This window comes from Aotus nancymaae, unplaced genomic scaffold (genome assembly GCF_030222135.1).
Source record: "Aotus nancymaae isolate 86718 unplaced genomic scaffold, 86718_ANA_hifiasm-v0.15.2.pri h1tg000010l, whole genome shotgun sequence".
Lineage (NCBI taxonomy): Eukaryota > Metazoa > Chordata > Mammalia > Primates > Aotidae > Aotus > Aotus nancymaae.
In genome coordinates this window covers 17,029,624-17,053,292 of record NW_026988421.1, presented here as the reverse complement: position 1 = coordinate 17,053,292, position 23,669 = coordinate 17,029,624, and the positions used below count along the sequence as shown (strand labels likewise).

The following is a 23,669-nucleotide window of genomic DNA, read 5'->3' as shown; positions in this document are numbered from 1 at the left end:
TTATTATTATTAAGCCTGGTAAGAAGCACAGTGAGATGTAATCTTTCTATACTCCCTGATCTAAGTCACTCTTCACTCTTTACAGAAAAGTCACAGAAGACATTCATAAATATTTTGCAAGTAGGATATGAAATATACATTAATTAGTGTGAAGTTTTGTATGATCACTTGATTTGGTATATAATTAATACTTTAGCAAAATGGATAATTAAGAGGTCACTGTACCCTGAAACCTCATTAGTTTGGACTAATTGGCACAAATATTAGTTTGATCTGCAGATTTTTTTTTTCTAGAATTTTGTTACAATTGAGTAACTCCAGTTATTGTTGTTAGTCGTTAGCTGTTACTGTTTACTTGTTCCACCCAACTTTGGCTTTCAATTGCTAAAAACTGTTCCAAATATGGTTCAGAGTATACAATAAATACATCCAACTGCCACAGCCTTCAAATGGTGCTAGTCTCTCTTAAAGTGTTTGACTATTTGCATTAGTCTTTAAAAAAAAGTCATATTTTAATGGAAAGTTTTTAGGTAAATTTTCTCTTTTCCTTTAATCATTGTAATTTATTTTATGTAAATTTCAGGATTAGAATGGCTAAACACAGAAGAGCCTATTTCTGTCTACAAGGATCTATGTGGAAAAATAGTCATCCTTGATTTCTTCACCTACTGCTGCATAAACTGTATTCACCTATTGCCTGATCTCCGTGCATTAGAACACACATACTCTGATAAAGGTATCTGTTCTTTAATTAGTTTCTAACAGACTGTCCTGGCATAGTCACTGGAAGAGTGGCTGACTCATTAGCTCATAAGAGAATGAACATTTGGCAAGACTTCAGTGATTCTAAAAGTAATCTCTAATCTATGAATTAAAGACTTCATGTACCTTTTTATAAAGGGTTAAGCTTAGTGATAGTGGTTTGCCTATCTAAAGAAAACCAGCATTTAGTATATGGTTTTTCTCTGAGGGTAGAGGTATAATTTGCTTTTTTCATGATCAGATATTTTAAAAGGTCTTTTTATATGTTGAGGCTTACTTAAATTTGTTCTATTTTTTAAAAATGAAACATGTGACCTTAATTTTATACTCTTTTCACTGTGATAGGAAGGTTTAAAGTTCTTATTAGACAATGAGACTAGGCTGTCATTAATATTGAATGACATCGACTGCAATTGAATGCAAAATATAACAGATACTCTTTCTTTGACACTGCTTCATTAAAAAATGATTTATTACAGCTAATGTTTTTCAAAGCAGACTAGGAAATCCATTTTTATGGTATTACAAATTCTAAAGATATAGGAGATTAATTGGCTTTAGAAGTTTGAAACATTAATCAGATTTTTTTTCTTGTCTACTTTCTAAAAAAAGAGCATGGGGGTAAATGAAATTAATTAAACATACCATTTAATTAGGTCTAAATGAATTGATTCGCTAATCTTGGAGTGGATTAAAAAAAAAAGAGATAAGGTCACCGATCCTGTGATAGTAAGGATGAGAATAGATTATATATGTACGAAAGTAAAGGATATTCTGAAACTTACTTTAAAAGGGAAGTGATAGAGAAATCTTCAGTGCAACTGAAACTTCAGATACTTCTGAATTGTAATAGATTGTATGTTAAAATTACTAGTCAAATGATTTATCAAGAACTCAAATATTTCTACTAGCTAAATCATGTTATTACAAATTTATCTATATGGATTTAAGAAATATGGATATCTTATTATCTCCTAGGTTTTGGATGCCAGTATTTCTTGTTCAAGACATCACATTTATTGAACATGTGTTATGTGCAGGGTACTCTGCTAACTGCTGAGGAAATATGTAACAAAATTGAATTAAAAACATTATGGAACCTGAGGAAAGGAATAAGTCACTTTGCCTAGAAACATTGGAAAAGATTTCTCAGAGAAGGAGACAATTGAGCTAGAACTTGAAAAATGATCAGGAGTGCAGCTGAAAATGAAAATGGGGCAGAAGGGACACTCCTGGCTGAGGAAGCGTCAGGTAAACAAGCATGGAAGCACAGAGGAGTAGGATTCTTGCTCCAAGAACAGGTAAATAATTTAGTGTGGCAAGATTGTAAGGGTTCATGGTAAAAGTAAAAGGAGACAAAGGTAGGTTAGTTTAGGGCCACATTGTGAAATGCATTGTATAGCATTCTTAATAGTTTAGACTTTTCCTTCTGTTGATGATATAGAGATACTGAAGTTTGATTTTGATTTGTTTGTTTTTTAGTAGAAGGATGACATTTGTGTTTTAGAATGGCATTACACATGGAGTTAAGAATCTCAAAGTTTTCCAGTTCCATACCTAAGATCACCCCTAAAAGACTATTTGGTGAGCTTATGGTTAACTCCATACCTGAAGCAGATTCAGTGACTTCTAGAATGGATGGATCCCTATAATCTTCAGCCAGTTTACTGGAAACATTGTTTTTATAGCACATTGTGACAAAAAATTAAAACTATTTTTATATACAAATACACTTCTGAAAAGTAAAATACTTTGTAAGTGGAGTGAGAATTCGCTTTCAGTTTCAACAAAGAATCACAAATCATACACAAAGAAACAGGAAAGTGCAGCCCATTCAAAGGAAAAAAATAAACCAATAGAAATTGCCTCCAAAAAATATCTGATAGCATATTTATGAGACAAAGACTTTAAAACACCGTCTTGAAGATGCTCAGATAACTAAAGGAAGATATGGAATAAGTTAAAAAAAAAAAAAAACAATGTATGAAGAAATGGAAATAGCAATAAAGAGAGAAAACCTAAATAGAAGCCAGAAGGAAATTCTGGAACTGAAAAGTGCACTAACTGAAAGGAGAAAGTCACTGCAGAGGTGGGGCTCCTTGACTTACAATACAGCTGATAAACTTATGATAAATTGAAAATATCATTAAGTTGAGAAAGTATGTTTAATGCTTGGCAGCCCAGCAGATGGTCTCTGACTTGTGATGATTCAACTTAAAATATTTTGACTTAATGGTGTTGTAAAGGTGATACTCAGTAGAAATTGTAAATCATAAGGAGCTCTTTGACTTACAGTGGGATTATGTCCAGATAGACTCATCGTAAAGTTGAAAAATCATTAAGTCAAACCCTCATAGGTCAGGGGCTGTAGAGAGATTCAAAGACAGATTTGAGCAGACAGAACGAAGAATCAGTGAACTTGAAGATAAGGCAATGGAAATAATTGAATCTGGGGAACAAACAGAACAGAGATTGACAAAGAGTAAACAGAGCCTAAAGGACCTTGGAATACCATCAATCAAACCAGCATATGTATTTTGGCAGAGAATATTTGAATAAATAATGGTTGAAAGCATCTGAAATTTGATGAAAAACATGAACACAAACATCTAAGAATTTTAGTGAAGTCCAAGTAGAAAGAACTCAAAGAGAACCATGCCAAGACACATTATTACCAAATTGTCTAAAACCAGAGAGAGAATTTTGAAAGCAGCAAGAAAGAAGCAACTCATCACATACAAAAAAATCTTCAATAATCAGCTGATTTCTCATCAGAAAATTTGAAGGCCAGAAGGCAGTGGGCCAATATATTCAAAGTACTAAAGGAACAAAACTGTCAACGAAGAATTCTACAACTGGTAAACTGTTCTTCAAAAGTGAGAGAGAAAGCAAGACATTTCCAGATAAACAAAAGCTAAGGGAGTTCATTACTAGACCTGCCCTGAAAGAAATGCTAAAGGAATCTGAAATGAAAGGACACTACACAATAATTCAAAGCCTGTGAAGAAATAAAGATCTCAGTAAAAGCAAATACATGGGCAAGTTTAAAAACAAGTGTTATTGTAACAATGGTGTTTAACTCCATTTTTTGTTTCTACGTGATTTAAGAGACAAATTATTCTAAAAGCTAATGTTATTGTGATGTCACATTTTGTTTTCTATGTAATTTTTTTTTTTTTGAGACAGAGTCTCACTCTATTCCCCAGGCTACAGTGCAGTGGCACAATCTCGGCTCACTGCAACCTCTGCCTCCCAGATTTGAGCAATTCTCCTACCTCAGCCTCCCAAGTAGCTGGGATTACAGGCACCTGCCACCAGGCCCAGCTAATTTTTGTATATTTTTTAGTAGAGGCAGGGTTTTGCCATGTTGACCGGGCTGATCTCGAAGTCCTGACCTCAGGTGATCCACCCACCTCAGCTTTCCAAACTGCTGGAATTACAGCCATGAGCCACTGCACCCAGCCTGTTTTCTATGTAATTTAAGAGACTAATGGATTATAGTATTTATTAGTTTACATATTTGGAGATATAATGTATAAACATGTAATTTGGGGATATCAACAACTGAAACGGGTGGGGATGGAGGTGTTAAAGGAGCAGAGTTTTTGTGTGTTATTGAAGCTGGCATAAATTCAGATTAGAGTATAGTAACTTTAAGATGTTAAATGTAATTCCCCTGGTTACCACAAAAAGGGAAAAAAAGCTAAAGAATATACACAAGATGAAATAAAAGAATTTAAATGTTTCACTACAAAATAAAAATCCACTAAACAAGAAAAGACAGTAATGTAGGAAATGAGGGATAAAAAAGCTTTAAGGCATGTGGAAAACAAATAGCCAAATGACAGCTTAGTCCCTTTTTGTCAATAATTACTTTAAATGTAAATGGATTAAGTCCTCCAATTGAAAGTCAGAGATAGGCAGAATGAATAAATAATATATTCCAACTATATGTTGCCTTCAAGAGACTCACTTTTGATCTAAAGATACAAATAGGTTAAAATCGAAAAGGTGGAAAAGTATATTCTATGCAAATCGTAACCAAAAGAGAGCTGGGATAGCTATGTTAGTATCAGACAAAATGGACTTTAAATCTAAAAAGGTTACACGAGACAAAGGAGGACATTATTTGCTAATAAAAATCCCAAGCCAAGCACAGATTGCACCTGTAATTCTAGCTACTCAGGAGGCTGAGGCAGGAGGATTGCTTGAGGCCAGGAGTTAAGAGACCAGCGTGAGTAACATAGCAAGACCTCATTTATTAAAAAATAAAAAAAATTCAATACATAGATGATATGATTATAAACACTTAGACATTTAATAACAGACAAAATATATGAAGCAAAAATCGACAGAATTGAGGGGAGAAATAGACACTTCTACAATAGTAGTTGGAGAATTATGCCCCATATATACAGGACATTCTCCCCAGCAAGAGACAGTACAACAACAGCAGGATTGCATATGGGACATTTTCCAGGATAGACCATAAGTTATGCCACAAGTTAATCTCAATAGATTTATTAAAGATAAATATTAAAGCATCTTTTCTGATCACAGTGAGATGAAATTAGAAAGCAGTAACAGAAGGAAAACTGGAAAATTCACAAATTTGTGGAAATGAAACAGTACTCTTTTAACCTATGAACCAAAGAAGAAAACACATGGGTAATTAGAAAATACTTAAAGATACGTGAAAGCACAACATAACAAAACTTATGGCACATGGTGAAAACAGGGCTAAGGAAGAAATTTATGGTTATAAATGTTTATATTCAAAAACAAGAAATATTTTAAATCAATTCAATTTTATACCTTAAGGAACTAGAAAAAAACAAACTAAACCCAAAGCTAACTGAAGGAAGGAAATAGAGTCAAACAGAGAGAAACAAAATAGGTAATAGAAAAGTAATAGAAAAGAGCAGTTTAGGTACAACCAACCAAAAGTTGGTTCTTTGAAAGTACCAGAAAAATTGATAGACCTTTGGCTAGCAAGACTAAAAAAAAGGGAGAAGCCTCAAATTACTAAAATCAAGAATGAAAATGGGAACATTACTATTGATTCTACAGAAATAAAAAGGATATTAAGACTACTGTGAGCAATTGTACACCAACAAATTGGACAACCTAGATGAAATAGACAAATTTCTGAGAACAAAACCTACCAAGAGTAAAGTATGAAGAAGTAGAAAACCTGAATAGACCTATGTCTAGTAGCATTATTTGCAATAGCCAAGATAAAGAAACAACCTAAGTGTCCATTGATGGATGGTGGGTAAGGGAAGTGCAGTATATGCATACAGTGGAATATTATTCAACCTTAAAAAGGAAGGAAATTCCAACAATATAGATGAACTTTGAGAACATTATGCTAGGTGAAAAAAATTTACAATTTTTGCCACACATAAAAATTCAAATACTGGCCGGGCGCGGTGGCTCAAGCCTGTAATCCCAGCACTTTGGGAGGCCAAGGCAGGTGGATCATGAGGTTGAAAGATCAAGAACATCCTGGTCAACATGGTGAAACCCCGTCTCTACTAAAAATACAAAAAATTAGCTGGGCATAGTGGCGCACACCTGTAATCCCAGCTACTCAGGAAGCTGAGGCAGGAGAATTGCTTGAATCCAGGAGGTGGAGGTTGCAGTGAGCCGAGATTGCGCCATTGCACTCCAGCCTGGGTAACGAGCGAAACTCCGTCTCAAAAAAAAAAAAAAATTCAAATACTGCATGACTTCACTTATGCAGGGTACTTAGAATAGTCTGAATCATAAAGACAGAAAGTAAAATGGTAGTTGCCAGGGACTAGCAAGAGGGGAGAATGCAGAGCTATTGTTTAATGGGTACATTTTCAGTTTTGCAAGATGAAAAGAGTTCTGGATATGGAGGATGGCAGTGATTGCACAGCAATAGGAATGTACTTAATACCCTGAACTGTACACTTATAAACAGTTAAAATAGTAAATTTTATGGAAGAAACTGTAAGAACACAAAAATGGGTTTTTAATACCTATTTTAAAAATGAGTCTTAGAAGGTCAGAATTGTGCACCACTGGGAGGGGTACAGTCCCAGGGTTATGTTGGAGCTGGCCCCTACAGGCTGGTGCTGTGAGTCATTTGTTAAATATGTAAGAAATTTTATGAGTTAGTTGTAAACTTGAAATCAGCCACAGTGAGAGTATTTAGACCGTAGAAATCAGCAAATGCTACAAATCAGGGGTTTTTAAAAATCACTTTTCATCCCCCCATTCCCCTCACCACCTAAAAGAGTTAAAGAGTTAGTTTATTAGCATATCACTGGGTATGATTTACTGCCCCAGTAACTCACTTATTAGTGTGGTAGAGAATACTCACTAATGTTTTTCTGTATTTGGCTGCTAGAATATTGTGAAATAAATTTTTTTTTTGAGATTACCATGAAACTTTTTCTTTAATTTGCCGCAGGTTTGTGAAGAATATTGGAGAAAAGGAAAAGCATGAGAAATGGTTGAGAATGCCTTTGTGATCAGTGTTCACAGAGGCTAGCTGGCTTTTTTTTTTTTTTAATATAACATAGACTTCCTTTTTTTTTTTTTAACTTTAAGTTCTGGGATCCATGTGCTGAATGTGCAGGTTTGTTACATAGTGGTATACATTTTTAAGCATTAAAAAATATTTTGTAAGTAGTCTCAACATTGTATTTCAAAGAAACACTACTTCTGTAATAGGCTACTATGTGAAAATTCTGATAATAAAATATTTTTATATTGATCAAAAGTTAAGTTCAGTTCGTATTCACAAAAGCAGACCTACCCAGAAACGATCACATGACAACTCAAGCTGTCACTAAGTCACTAAATTAAATTTACTTTTTTGAAGTTAAATGTCTTTTCCCATTACTATTTGATGTATTCACCTGCAGCAGTGCAGTTTATTTTCTTGAAGTGACATTTGGCTGTATATTTAAAAATCTATGAAATGTTCCAGTCATTTTACCAGAAAGCCAAAAATGCTCCACTGAAAAAGGAAGTGTTTATTAATTCAAAACACCTTGAAAGAGTCCCAATTTCTTAATCAACCTCCTTCCTCTAAATCAGCATTTAAACGCAGGGTTGTAGTAGGGGCCAGTGCCACTTTCACAGTAGCGAATGAGAAATTGCAAATGCCTTAAAGCAAAAAGCAAAATGTACTTAATGGTAATGAATTGTTCTGATGTTTAAACATTTTTAAAGAAGTAACTATGCCCTAAGATTGTTATTAATTAATAATAATTTAGTACACATTTATGTTAAACTGACAAGTACCACAGTGATATTTTACTCTTTTCTACTTGAGAGCTAAGTTTTTTTCGTGATATATACATTAATGGTATGTTAGTATATAATACTGAAATTGAATATAATGGCTATTATCTAAGGAAAAGCATTTTTGTTTTATAAGAAAACATCTATTAGGAAAACTTTGTATTTTAACATGTGATTCCTAGGTGTATGTTAATATATAACTAAATCAGACTTTTAAAAATCTGAATTTCATGTTACTATTGAGTAAATGCTAGTATTATGTAGTATGTGCTTTTTTCTGTTTTATACTTTATTAAAAATTAGAAGAATATACTTTTTATTTTATAGTAAAGCTAAGCCTTTAAATAAGTCTATATATAATTTCACTTTGTGTCATGGTTCTCAAATCTTGCCCCCAGCCCCCACCAGTTTTGATAGTTTTCATTAGGAGTACTCAGAAGATTCAGTATATAGTTGTACTCATGACTGTATTACAGCAAAAAGATACCAAGCAGAATCAGGAAGGGAAAAAGATGCAAGGGCTAAGTTGAAGGGAGACCAGGTACAAGATTCTAGAGTCTTCTTTCAGTGGATTCAACCCAAGATGCTCTTAATTTCCTCAGCGATGTGTTGTAACAGCACATTTGGGATGTTGCCAACCAGAGAGGCTCAGAAATCATCAAGGTTTATATTGGAGGCTGGTCACGTAGGCAGCTTCTGCCTGCTGGCATGTTCCAAAAGTCCAGACTCTCAGAAGGAAAGCAGGTGTTCAGCATAAACTGTATTGTTTGTACAAACATTTTAGGCATAGTGAGCCACTCTTACCAGTTCTAGGAATGGTGAAAACCCTCCCAAAATCTAAGCTCTCAGAAGCCAGTCAAGAGCCAATCTTGTCTGCATGCCCTTCAGCCGTCAGGGCTACTATGTTAACTCTTTCTGCACAACACACGTTATAGTTTCTTTATTCAGCAGTCTATTTATTGTTCTGTGTTCTTAAAGTACTTTGAAAACATTGCCAATGTATGGCACATTTTCACATGTTTAGTGCAGACAACAGCCTAACGTCAGTTTTCGATTGGCTTTCAAATTTGCTTTTCATTTCTTCCTCAGTTTGGTGTTGAGCAATTTTGATCCTTTAATTTTTTATGTTCCGTTGTTCTTAGTATAAAAACTAAAATTTTGCCTATCCAGCATCTTTTCCACACCCTTCTCATCCTTCAGGGCTGTTCTAGCCTTCCTGGCTTTCCTTCAGTTTCTAAGTATCATCATTCCTCTTGCTTTAACACCTTGACACAGTGTTCCCTCTGCCTGGAGTCATCATCTCATCTTTTTTGTCTAGTGAAATAACGGTTGTCTTCTGGATTTCAGAACGTCTTTGTTACAGTTTTTTTTTTTTTTTTAACATTTTTCATAACGCCTCAAATATTCTCAATCCTTGCATTTTACTGTGTTTTTACATTGCCTATGATTACTTGTATGTAGTACACGCTCTACTATAGTATATACAGTTGTAATTGAGTGCACTTATATGTGTTTAAGTATACATCTCGCAAAAATAAGACCTTTGAAGCTTTAAAAAGATGTATTTTTAAAAGTGATTTTATTACTAATATTTTAGAAGCAGTTATAAATTTATTATGTTTTTTGCTTGTTAGTCTGAGACAAGTCTCACTCTGTTGCCTGGGCTGGAGTGCAGTGGTGCGACCACAGCTCACTGCAGCCATGACCTCCCAGGCTCAAGTGATCTGCCTGCCTCAGCCTCCCTAAGTGCTGGTATTACAGGCATGAGCCACCATGTGTGTGTGGTTTTTTGTTGTTGTTGTTGTTGTTGTTGTTTATTTTACTTCACTGAAAAGGAGGAAGTTATAATTTTTGATAATAGTTTCTCCTTCCCTTATTCCCTTCTTCTTCTCTATTCCTTGCCCTCTTCTCTTCTTTCCTCTCTCCCTCACTTCTTTGCCTTTCTTCTGTATTTTCTCTTAAATGGAGTAATTTTGATCTCTATGTTGGCAAAGAATTCACAAAGGGAAGACTCTCTTACATCTGCTTTTTACTGTGCATGATTAACAGAAAAAGCAAAATAATTTAAGAAAAATCTGTGCATATTGAGGTTATTACAGAAAAAAATGGGATATTTGCATATTTGGCAATTATGTTTGTATATAGATCAGTAGATACCCTATTTAAATATGATATGGCTTGTTATGCAGATTTATAAATTCCTTCAGCATTTATGTCCAGTGAAATTATTTGTTTCCTTCTTACATACTGGGCACTGTGCTGGAGAATAATAAAACATGCATGGGTCCTATGTAATTCGTAGGCATTATAGTCTTAACAAGAGGAGGCATATAATCAAATAATCACACACATGTTTTTGTAATTTCTGAATAGTGATGTATAGGAAAAATTATAGGCTGCTATGATGACAAATTACAGAGTTTAATTTGGAGGAAATAAAGCTTTCTTATGAAAGTAAAAGTTGAGCTTCAGTTCTAAAAGACAAGCGTGGCTTTAGTAGGTCAGAACAGATGAGAACATTACAGACAGGGAACACTGTATGTCAACCTTGTAAAGCAAAAGGAATAATGGTATTGTTGAAGAATCAAAGGAAGTTCTAGAATTCACTGCAGGAAAAGGGTGTGGAGAAGATGCTGAAGAGATGAGATTTGCTATACTAGGAGCTGTCAAAAGCCAATGAAGAACTTTATACAACAAGATGAGTTGATCTTATTTGTGTTTTTAAAAGATCAGTGACTCCAGGATGGATAACTAGTTGGTAGACAAGAATGGATATGGGAAATCTGTGACAAGGCTGTTGTGCTCTGTGAGATATGATAACAACCTGAAACTAGTCATAGCTGATAAGATCAATAGGACTTGATTGTGGATTAAGTATAGATGATGAGAGAGGGCTGATTGGTTATTACAGAGATGTCCTAGATTGTTTTTTTGCTTGTATAATTGGATGATACCATTCAGTGACAGGAAACACTGTGGAAAGGTCATATTGGAGGGGAAGGTTATGAGTTGTGGGTGTGTGCCATAACTCATTCAGCCACTCTCCTGTGTATTGGCTCTTAGATTATTTTCGTATTTAGCAATTATAAGCAATAAGTAATCTTGTGGATATGTTTTTGTCTTATTGGTGGAATCGCTTAAGGATAAATTCCTAGAAGTGGCATTGCTGGGTCAAAGTTAAGTGCATATGTAGTTTTATTAGATATTGCCTCATTCTCCAACAGGAAAGTTGTATGAGTTTGTATTCCTACGAGCAGTGTATGAGTGTACCTCTTTCTCAGGTGCTGCTTCAGTAAAATGTTTTGACATACTTTTTAATTTTTTACTAATCTAATAGATAGGAAATGGTATCTTGGTATAATTTTAAGATGCATTTTTGAGTTGGGTTAATCTTTTCTTATGTTTATATGGCTATTGTACATGGAGTTTTGTCCACCATTATATCCTCTTAACTGGTTATTGTTTGAGTCTCTGGAATCTTCTTAATATATTGTTATATCTACATATAGAAATTTTTCAGTCTTATGCCTCTAATTGATTTCACTTATCTAATTATGTTGGCTAATCCTCCCCCCACCCCAGTTTATTGTTAAACAATAGTAGAGGTCGTAGGCATTTTTTCCATGTTCTTTATCATATTGGAAATACTTCTATTTTATATTACTTTTATACTATACTTATATTTTTATACCAGTTTCTGGTTTTATACTCAGTTAAATTTAATCAATGAACAAAAGTATGAAAGATTAAATAATTATATGTTAAACCCAATGATTAAAAAGAGTCTATCTCTGCTACTTCTGGGTTTGGAAGAGGATGGTGATCTTGAATCTCCCCACTGGCCCTCCCCTCTGTTCCAAGCAATAAAAATAAGTAGAGCAAGTAAAACCACACTTGACCCTGCATTTCACAATTCTAGAAGACAGAGAATATCATGGCCTTCACATTACATATAAGTTCAGAAATAAACTAAATTCCCATAAAGGTTCTATTGCTATAAGTCTGTGGATGCCAAGAACAAGTATAGGGGAGACTTAAAAGACTCCATGAGAACACTAAAGTGGTTCAGAGTACGTAGACAAAGCACAAACAGAATAGTCTCCTTACCTCCAGAAAGGGAAATTCCAATACAAAATATAAAATACTGAACACAGGTCTGGACATACTAGACCATATCACCAGCTCTTAAAAGAATGCAGGACTAGGAATCAAAGCCTCAGAGAAGCATTGCTTCTGGGAGATAATCAGCTATATAGGAAAGATGTGGTTTCCCTTGGAGATAGGCCACTGAAGGGAAAGAAGGAACTATGAGGGAAAAGGTAAGGCTGTAATGGAAACAAAAGAGAAAGAGTTGTATCAACCCCTCCTTCCACCAATGCTATTCATAAATGAAACTGCCCAGAAAAAGGGAACTGTCAGAAGAGGGTGCTGTCAAACTAGGAACCCTGTTCACAAAAGGAAGAGGAAGAGAAAAAAAGCAGATCATATCTATATAAAAACTACTGCAAAAAAAAAGCTGAAAATGCTGATACAGATTCTCTAATAATCACAAAGTTGACAAAACTGTAACACAGTACCTCATACTGGATTAAATATTCATACTGGATTAAATATTCCTAAATCAGCATTTTGGAATAATGAAAAAAACTGTTTGAATCAGAAATTCAAAAACTAAGAAATGAACAAAAAAGAAAAAAGGAAATGAGTGTTCTTTGAATCTAGAAAAGAGAAGACATATTCAAAATTGTATTAGAAATAAAAACTAAATTACAAGATGTCCAAGGGACAATAAATTTGTATAAAAATTTAATGAGGAGTGTTAAAGAAAAGCAGAGGATGAAACTCCAGAGAATGAAAATGAGCTTTAAAAAAAAGGAAAAAAGATTTAAAAAATGATTGAATTGGAAAACAGGCAGAAGAGGTCCAACGTAAGACTACTTGGAGACCCTCAAGAAAATGAGAACAGCTGACTAGAACAAATATCTAAAATTCGAATCCAAGAAGACTTCCAGGAAAGAAAAACCTTGAATCTACAAATTGATAGGGCCTACTAGGTACCAGAGAAAATTGACCCAGAACAGTCCAAGAAGTACCCTAATAAAATTATTATACTTTAAACGTTGTAAAACAAAAAAGATAACTTACAAAGACATTTAAGTTGGACCAGCCATGCTTTTCACAAATAAGGTACAAAGCAAGGCAACAGTAGAGTGTCATTTCAGGAATCTTAATAAGTGTAAACCATAAAACCAAAAAGACTATATCCAACCATTTGTCCTTCAAGAATCAATCAAGGTTAAAGAAAAACGGTTTGAATTGTGCAAGAACTCAGAGAATATTGCACACTTGTGCTCTTTCTGGTGAATTTACTATAGGGAGAGCTAGGGAACCAGGGGTGAGTAAGGAAACTGCTAATGGATGGATGGAGATTTTATACATGTAGAGCTAACACCAAAACTAGGATGTAGAGTTTTGGTATATTAGTCACAGTTTGATTAGAGAAGTATACCAACTAGGGATAATAATGAATGAACTAATAGGGGATTCATTATAGGTAGTTAACCTTATGTCATTGTGGAGCTACATGGCTAACTAGTGTATGTGAGGCTGTTGCTTCTATGTGCTTCTGCAGCCTACCTGAGTTTTCTGACTTTTCACAGTCTTCAAGCAGAGGTTTGCGTGATGTGTACCTGTGGTTTGGTTTGGAATTAAAGTTGTAATTATTGGAGAATAATATCTCCTGATGGCAGATCAGGCAGTTGAAAAGGAAAGATGGATATAAAGTAGCAGAGAACAAGGGTACACGAGAAAGAATGTGCAAACATGAGCTAGAACTTGCAAGGATAAACTGAAACCCATATAAGCTTCAGTTTAGATAATGAAGTGGAGCAAAACGCTATTTGGAGAGGCAGAAGGAGGAGATCTACAACCCATATATACTTATTGCTTTCATTTACCTCGCATATCTTTTTTATCCCTTTATTTTTAGCCTTTCTGATTCACTTTTTCTTAGATGTATCTTTTATATACAGAATTTACCCAGATCTTTTAATAATTAAGAGTTAAGCCCATTGATATTTATTCATATGACTGTTAATGTACAGGTATTATGTGTATTTGATGATACTTGTTGTGTTTATCAGCATGATGCACTTCCTTTACTGTTTTATTTTCCTAATCTCTTCTGATATTTAGAAATATTTACATTTATCTTATTAGTTATCTTTGTACTTATAATTTTAAAAAATAATAATAGCAAAATTTGTTGAGATTTTACTCTACATTAGGTACTATGCTAAATGCCTTACACAGATTATCTCTTATAATCTGCCTGACCTATGAGGCATTTACTGTTATTTTCCTCATTTCACAAATGAGAAAACGAATGAACAGGTTAAGTAACTTGCCCAGGGTAACAGGTGTGCAGTTCTTCCCACTTCCCTTTTACCCACATTCCTCAGGCAACCATTCCTCACTGCATCTTTTTTCTCAGCTGCTTTCAAGGGGTGGGTGGGTGGGTGGGTGTGTGTGTATGTGTGTGTAGCCTTTGGTTTTCAGCAGTTTGTTTATGATGTGTCTAGACATGATTTTAATTTATTTTATTTGGTGTGTGCTGAGGTCGAATTCTCTAAATTTATATTTTTAATCAAATTTTGAAAGTTAGGGCATTATTCATTTATTTTTTTCTGCCCCAATCTATTTATTCACTTTTTCTGGGACTCCGGTTATACTTACTTAGATATTTTGAAACTGTTCCACAGGTCCCTGAGGTTGTGTTTATTTATTTATTTTTTTCAATCTTCTTTCTTTGTGTTCTTGAGATTGGATAATTTCTGTTGAGCTATCTTCAGGTTCATTAACCTTCTCTTTGTCATGTCCTTTTTGCCAATGAGATTATCCAGTGAACTTACGGTATTTTTCACTTCTAAAATTTTTAGTTATTTTTTATAGTTTTTCATTTCTCTGTTTATGTTTCCTATCTTTTTACTTATTTCATTTGTGTTTTTCTTTACCTCATGGAGCATAGTTATCTAGTTGCTTGAAAGTCTTTGTCTGGTAAATTGAACATCTGCTTTATTTTGGCATTGATACCTGTTGATTGTTTTTTTTTTTTCTGTCTCTCTCGATAATTGACCATATTCCCTTGTTCTTTTCTTTGACTGTCAGGTAACTTTGGATCGTATCCTGGATGTTGGAATGTGATATGGGTCCTGTTATAGTCCTCTAGGGAATGTTGGTAGCTTTATTTTAGTAGGCATTCAACCCTCTTACTTCAAATTACAACTTCTGTCTCATCTTCCGTCAGCTCTCTCTCCTATAAACTCAGTTATTCAGTTTTCAGCTCTCCAAGCATTTGCTATACTTTTTTGAATCTGTTCCATGCACTGTAGTTTAGAGGTTAAACTAAGACTTGTAAGTGTTCATACTCAGAAATAAGGAGTTGCCTTCACCAGCTCTCTTCCCCTCAGGCTTCTCCCACACTGTCCAGGTTACGTGGTGGTTACGTGGTTTCTTGGGCCAGAATTGCAGTGGAATTTTAGTGCTTCATACAGCTCCAAAACTGGGACCCACTCTCAGGGCAAAGCTAGGAAAAGGGTGGAAAAGGAAAATAAAATTGGCAGCTCACTCTTCTGTCATTTGCTTTTCTGAGTTTTGACCCTCCTATACAATCTACCTGGTTGCATTTACTTTTCTCTGTCTTCAAGCATGTTTCAGAATTAATAGTTGCAATAGAAATACGAGTTGCCGGGAAATTGTATCTCTGCTACTTTAGTAGTCAGTATTGAATTTTTTCACTGAATCCAGCCTAACAGGTGGTTTTTTTTTGTTGTTGTTTGTTTGTTTGTTTTTGGTATTAACTTCTTGAAATAATGTATTGATTAGATAAAAGAAGTATGTTGTTTTCAGCAGTTCTTTCTACAGAAAGGTTTGTTCTAAGAACCATACCATAAGAATTTTAAGTAAATCAAAAGCCTTATATTATGGAAACATCTTGCTTATGTTTATTTTGTTACTCTATAATGTAAGTTTAGATTAAAAAAAAATAAGAGAGTGATATAACAATAAATACCTCCCAAAAGCAGCATAGTCAACTCTGAATTTCAAAGGGACTTACTATAGGTGGAAAAAATTTCAGCATTTCATAAGAAAGTAAAGATGATTTTTATAGCATTATCTAAATAAAAGAAAAAAAGGGTTTTAATCCTGCAATAGCCATATGAATTTAATCATATTTGTTTTTATGTAATAATCAAGATTGTCATGAGATTTAAATTTGTTAGTTTTTTATATGTGTGTTAAAATGTGGTTGAAGATCCCAGTGTAGTTCTACTTTTTTTTTTTTTCATCTAAGGACTTTTAATATTTATTAGTGACCTAAAACCTAATGTGTGGATGATGATATTCAAACTTAAATATTTAATAATGTTTACATATAATTTTTTCCTTTCAGATGGTCTTCTCATTATTAGTGTTCACTCAGCTAAGTTTCCAAATGAAAAAGTCCTGGATAACATTAAGAGTGCCGTTCTTCGATACAACATCGCCCACCCTGTGGTTAATGATGCAGATGCCAGCCTTTGGCAAGAACTAGAAGTTTCCTGCTGGCCAACGCTAGTCATACTTGGACCTCGAGGAAACATGTTGTTTTCTTTGATTGGCGAGGGACACAAAGACAAATTATTTTTATATACTTCAATTGCTTTAAAGTATTACAAAGACAGGGGGCAGATCAGAGATGATAAAATTGGAATAAAACTCTATAAAGATTCTTTGCCACCTTCACCATTGCTATTTCCTGGCAAAGTAACAGTAGACCAAGTTACTAATAGATTGGTAATAGCAGACACTGGACATCATAGAATTTTGGTCGTTTGGAAGAATGGACAAATTCAATATAGCATTGGAGGTAAAGTTTGCTTCTGATTATGATATATAATATGTTTTCAGTAAAAAAAATAGTTCAGGTAAATATAAAAGTTGAAATGTCTGAATGAAAACTAATTATAGAAAGGTGATATAAATGGGCTTAACTTCCTAACATAAATTTTTTGTTAATTAATGTATGATGTCTGAATTAACTTCTTTTCACTCCCTCATAAAACAAGCAAAAACACCAAAAAAGGTCCAGGTCAAAAAGAGGAAATAGTTCAGCTTTTAGGTATATTTACATATTCAATCTTGTTTTGTTAAAAAAACTGCCATACTTACTGTGTCTTATGAAAACATAGACATTTTAGATTTCAGACATTTTTAAGTTGAATTATTATATTTCACTTTCCAAAAAAGTATAGCCTTTTCTTTTTAAAGATCATGTCAGTGCCCCATGAACTTGAGGAGTAGATTATAAAATAGATAAGCAGAATTTGTACATAATTTTCTCTCCTTTCTTCTATAAGAACTTGAACATGTTTCTGGATCTACTTCCAGAATACAAATAGGTGTAGCAGCGTGATACTTGTAATGTGTAGGTATCCTGGAAGCAGAAATCATTTTGTCCTGTATCTCCCTGGTCTTAGATCTGAAACTACCTCTTGGTTACATCTACATAATTAATAAGCTCTATTAAGTACATTCTTATTAATCCTGCTTATGCAAGCTGAACTGACATCTGACAACATGTTAGTCAAAGACAAAGTAATTCATATCTTTTTGCAGTCAGTCCTGCTTTAGTAATATATGCAGCATTAGTACGTAAAGTAGGAATGTCTGAGTTCCTAATATAAAAAAGCTAGTTGTATTCCTATGCCCTGATGTTATTCTTAATATGCCAAGATACAGTATGTGTTGTGTTTCGTGGTATTTGTTTTGTTTTGGCTACTTGATATTTTGATTTATGATAGGCAGTTATGAGAATTGAATTGTTACTCAAAAAATGTCTTTTGTAGCAGCTTGAATTTAAGTGATTTAAAAGTGTTTAATAGATTCTGTAATTTTCAAAATAGTGTAGGTGAATATTCTTTGTTTAAAAAGAAACCAGCAGCAAGCTACACTACCCAAACATATTTCTAGAAATACTGTTACCTTTGACATAGTTATTCTTTAATTTTTTAAAAAATAATTATTTGGTCAGATATACTTAGGAAATACTCAAATATATTCAGATACACTCAAGTTTAATGTTATCTAACAGATTTTTATTGGTGATGGTATCATAATATTTCTCAAATTTTTTGCTCTGCTATTTTCCTCATGAGGGGGTATAGTACACAGTATTTTCCAATCTCGTGTAACCAAAGAACTCTCCCTTTTTCTTCAGGGAACTCTTATTGATATTAACGACAATGATAGTATTATTAACAATCATAGTTACAGCAAACACTATATGTCTGGCATTATTTGAAGCACTTTACTTGTGTGAACTCATTTTTGCCTGCACAATGCTATGAGTTAGGTACTATTATTAGTTCCATTTTACAGAAGAACACAAAGGACTTGCCCAAATCATCAGCTAGGAAGAGATAGACCTGGGATTTAGACCAGGTCTACTGGGCTCTTGAGTTTGTTTTCTCTTTTTTTGAGATGGAGTCTTGCTCTGTTGTCCAGGCTGGAATGCAGTGGCATGATCTCGGCTCACTGCAACCTGTGCCTCCCAGGTTCAAGCAATTCTCCTGCCTCAGCCTCCCGAGTAGCTGGGATTACAGGCACACGCCACCATGCCTGGCTAATTTTTGTGTTTTTAGTAGAAACAGGGTTTCACCATGTTAGCCAAGCTGGTCTCATACTGCTGACTTCTGGTCATCCGCCTGCCTGAAGCCTCCCTAAGTGCTAGGATTACAGGAGTGAGCCACCACGCCCGGCTGAGTTTGTTTTCTAGCTGCTATATTACACTACCTTTCTCATGGACACCTAGGACAATGGAGTTCCACAAACAGTTTGAACTACTGATTTAGAGGCCTTGAATGGCTTGTCTGCTGGCCATGGAAATAACAATGATATTTTATTGTGTTATATTCCCCAACCTTGAAACTCTACATGAATTGTAAAAACTGAGAAGTGAACTAGAATCATTCTCTCTTATAGTGTGTATGATATATGGTAGGACTTTGTGACAAAGTGAAATAGTAGTTAAGAAGGATTCTCAATCTGGGGTCCTTGGACTCTTAGGAAAGGCTTGAATGGTCCTCAGGATCTAGGATTGTTTGCAACAATTTAGCCATGTTTATTTTTCTAGGGCTAATTTTCCTTGTATTATCCAAGGAGCATAGCTTTCAAAATTGTTAAAAACTGTTCATCAGCTGAACAATTGAAATTATTTTTAAGTCTTTGTAGTCTGGGTAATGGATAATTAGAATGCTTTTAAAATTATTTTCTTCTGATTTATGCTACTATGCTTAAATGCACTAGTAATTATACCATGAGCCCTATCATTAGCAAAATTCACTCTTGAGGAAAATATTCCATGGGGAACATTTTAGTTTTTAGATGGACATATCATGTTATTTATATTAAAATCCTAGCATTAAATACAAGTTTTGTTTTGTTTTACCTTGAGATCACTTCTTAAGTGAGAAATTTCATCTTATTTTAGGACCCAACCCTGGAAGAAAAGATGGAATATTTTCAGAATCAACTTTTAATTCTCCACAGGGTGTAGCCATAATGAATAATACCATATATGTGGCAGACACTGAAAACCACCTTATAAGAAAGGTAATTTTTCATTTTAAATTTAAGTTTGAATACTTGTAATCAGAAAAGTGATATGTATTTGCTACATTAAATATTTGTAATTAAAGGGTGATGCTTCTGTATGTCAGTGTCCTTGTTCTGCTTTTTTTGGGGTACTTTAGTTTTATTCTCAAGTATCCTCTTTTTATTTGTGTCAGTATGTAGTTGCCACAGAAGAAAACCCCATTCAGTACTTTTTTTAACCCTTTGTTTCAAAGCTGTGTACCTAATCACTCAAAAGATCCTCATTTTGAAGTATTTTTCTAACTGCTAGTTTATAATGATCCTTTGCCCTTTTTCAGTTAAATTTTCTCAAACTAGAAAAAAAAATCATACCTCTCCTGCTTCTCTTTAACTCTTATGCTTTGGCTGGAAATACTGATTAGGCAATTAGTCTTAAAACTTGTTTTATCTTACTATAAAAGTAATATGTGTTCTTATTTCGAAAAAGTCAGCTAATACATAAAGGTAAAAAAAAGTCCCCTGACCATCAATTCCAGTTCCCTAGAGGTAATCATCCACTGTTAAAGTGTGTCTTTTTGGAAATTTTCTATTCTTATAAAAATAAATTGATATTAAAAAGACTTTAGAGAATTTTTAAAAAACAAATGTAATGATGCTATGCATACATAATGTTTTGCAGGTTTTTCTAACTGTATTTTTTTCCATATTAGTCACATGAGTGATGACTATATCACACTCCATTGTAGATGTACTCAGTTATTTCAGACATTTCCTACTGATGGTTGTTTTGGCTAAACCATTGGTCTTTACATTGCCATATGTTTGTAAAATAACCAAGTTCATCATACTCATCCTGTCTAAATACATTGTTTCAGATACTTTCTTGCTTTTCTCACTTTTTCTTTCAATATTGACATTTATCCTCATCTATTTGAAAATATAATCACCTATATACATGATAGAAAAAAATACATAGAATATATAATAAATGCACTGTAGTGTAAGTCTCCCTGAGGCCTAGAAATATGTTTTGTCTATTACTGAATCCTAGCACCTAGAAAAGAACTGGCCTATGTATGGCAGGTATTCAACGGATATTTGTTGGATAAATTTGTGAGCAAATAATATCTGTTTCATGAAGCATTTTCAAAAGTGTGTATTCCTCTTAATATAAAAAAGTGTTACATGAAAAACAGATTTTGCGGGTTAGTACATTAAAGCAGATGTATTTTTGAAAGTCTTGGAACTTTCTTCTTCTAGACTTAAATATGCTAATGTATTGTTGAGTGCATTAAGAGGGGAATATTTGTGCAGCATTTCTAGACTTATTTGACCAGAGAGCCCTTTATAGGCAGAGCTTCTCAAAGGACTAATGTTTCTATGGTGTATATTTTAGGGAAAAGTGGTTTTACTAAGTTCTTAATGATCAGTATTTTTTTATCATTATCTTTTTGGGGTTGTATGCTTCTATAATTCATCAGAGGGGCTAGACATCCAACAGTGTATTGAAATAGTAAAATAGCCTGTAGCATTCAGGGAGTACTTGTCCTTTTTTAATTGTATTTCTCTTGCTTTACAACTTAATGGGTTTTGGAGTATTGGCCATGTGCTGCATTTCAAATATTTGTGCATTTAAGTAGCATAATAACAAATTTAGGTTACCTGAAATTGTTCTATATGATGACTTAATATGGTGTCTGCAGAAATGGAAAGTAGTGTAAGTCTCTTATTTTCCTTTTAAAAATATAAGAATTATTTTTCCTTTTAAAAATATAAGAATATTTATTGTGTTTTATTTTTGTTTAAGACCTCATTTGCAGAGGATTGAGTTGATTATACTCCTACATTCACAGCTCACAAACATTATTGTTCCATGTAGATCCTTCTCATTAAGAATAATTTATTTAATTTATGAATTTTCCTGCTTCCCCATCCCCCTCCTACTCTCATTTCCCTTACATAAACATACCTATAAGCAACCATTATGGTATATTTAATGCATATATTTTTATTTGTATGTGATCTTTGTGTATATTTTTTAATTATTGTGCTGTATTTTACATATCATAAAGTTCACCCATTTCAAGTCTACAATTGATAAGTTTTTAGTAAATTTAACAGGTTTTGCCACTATAATCATTAAGTTGTTTTTAAAACATTTCATCCCCCAAGTAAGAATCCACGTGACCAATTACAAATAGTTCCTATCCCCTCCCATCCCTAGGCAACCGTTAATTTCCTTTCTGTCTCTATAAATTTGCCTTTTCCAAACATTTTATATAAGTAGAATCATATATGTTTTCTTGTATGTGGCTTCTTTCATTTTGCATATTAAAAAGTTCATGTATGAAATAACATGTCAGTAGTTCATTCCTTTGTATCCTGTTGTGTGAATATATGACATTTTATCTATCAGTTCACCATTGATAGATATTTAGAGTGTTTTTTGGCTATTGTGTATATTTTGTTATTTTTGGCTGTTACGAATAATCTTGTGAATATTAATATATAAGTTTTACACAGACATACATTTTCATTTGTCATGGTAGATACCTAGAACTGGTATTGTAGAGTTATGTGTTTTATGTTGAATTTTTTGAGAGCTGCTAAATTATTTTCCATAGCAATTGCACCATCTTACCTGTGGGTTCCAATTTTCTACATGTTCACCATCACTTGTTTTTATTTTTTAGAAATTCTAGCTATCCTGCTGGATATGAAGTGGCATCTCATTGTGGTTTTGATATGCCTTACCCTCATGACTAATGATGTCAAGTATCTTCTCCTGTGCTTATGGGCCATTTTTATGTCTTTGAAAAGTGTTTGTTAAGATTCTTTGCCAGATTTTTAATTGGGTTGTCTTTTCTGTAATAGAGCTGTAAGAATCCTTTGTATAGTCTATGTACGGGTTCTTCATCAGATATACGATTTGTAAATGCTTTTTTACATTTTTTGGCTTGCTTTTATACTTATTTAATCATGTTCTTTGATGCATAGAAGTTTTAAATTTTGATGATGACTAATTGGTCCATTTTTTCATTTTGTATCTTATGTTTTTGTTGTCGTAAGAATCCATTGCTAAATCCAAGGTCACCATGATTTACCCCTGTGTTTTATTATAAAGTAGTTCAGTTATAGCTCTTATAATTAGGTCTTTGATCTGTGTTGAGTTAAGTTTTGTCTATGGTGTGAAGTAGGGGTTCAACTTCATTCTTTTACATGTGGATATACAGGTATCCCAGAAACATTTATCCAAGAGACTATTGTTTCTCCATTGAAGAGCCTTAGCCACCTTGTTAAAAATTAGTTGATCATAGATATATGGACAGGTCTATTCCATTGATCTCTATGTCTGTCCTTATGCCAGTACCTCACTGTTTTGATTGCTGTAGGTTTAATAAGGTTTGAAATTGGGACATAGAAGTCCTCCCACTTTCTTCTTTTTCAAGATTATTTTGGCTATCCTAGGTCCCTTGCAATTTGATATGAATTTTAGGACCAGTTTGTCCATTTCTGACAAAATCTTTTGATTGTTTCTTATGTAAACATATTGTCTGCAAAGACAAATTCTCTTCTGATTTTTAAACTTCCTGTTTCCTTTTACTATATTGCTGGCCAGTACCTCTCTTGCTTTTAAGCATTAGTAGTGATGGTGGGTTTCTTGTCATGCTCATAATTTTAAATACATGTAAATTTTCTCCAAAAGTTTAATATTTGCTGTAGCTTTGGGGAGTAAGTTATCTATGAAATAAGGAAAATTTCTTTCTTTTAATAGCTGTATTAAATATGCAATAAAGCAATTAAGTGAAATATTGAATAGAATCTAAGTGGCAGGTATATGGATGTTTGTTATAAAAATCTTTTAACTTTCCTTTGTGTTTGAAAATTTTCCCAATAAAATGTTGGGAAGAGGGTCTCAGGAGATGAAAGCAGAACATATTTTCCCAGTAGAATATATTAGTTTTTCAGTTTATGAAGTAAAGTCAACATAG

General features: G+C 33.7%; 1 protein-coding gene across 4 annotated transcripts in view; it reads left to right on the top strand.

Moving 5' to 3' along the window:
- NHLRC2 (NHL repeat containing 2) overlaps window positions 1-23,669 on the top strand; it is a 53,599-nt gene that overhangs the window by 2,599 nt on the left and 27,331 nt on the right. For 3 of the 4 annotated variants that reach the window (XM_064373826.1, XM_012448021.3, XM_064373828.1), the window contains exons 2-4: window positions 584-736; window positions 16,496-16,951; window positions 19,574-19,695. In XM_064373826.1, the coding sequence (XP_064229896.1) occupies window positions 584-736; window positions 16,496-16,951; window positions 19,574-19,695 (731 nt within the window). Of the gene's footprint in view, window positions 1-583; window positions 737-1,740; window positions 2,064-16,495; window positions 16,952-19,573; window positions 19,696-23,669 lie in introns of those variants that run through there. The other variant, XM_064373827.1, reaches the window with a different exon arrangement.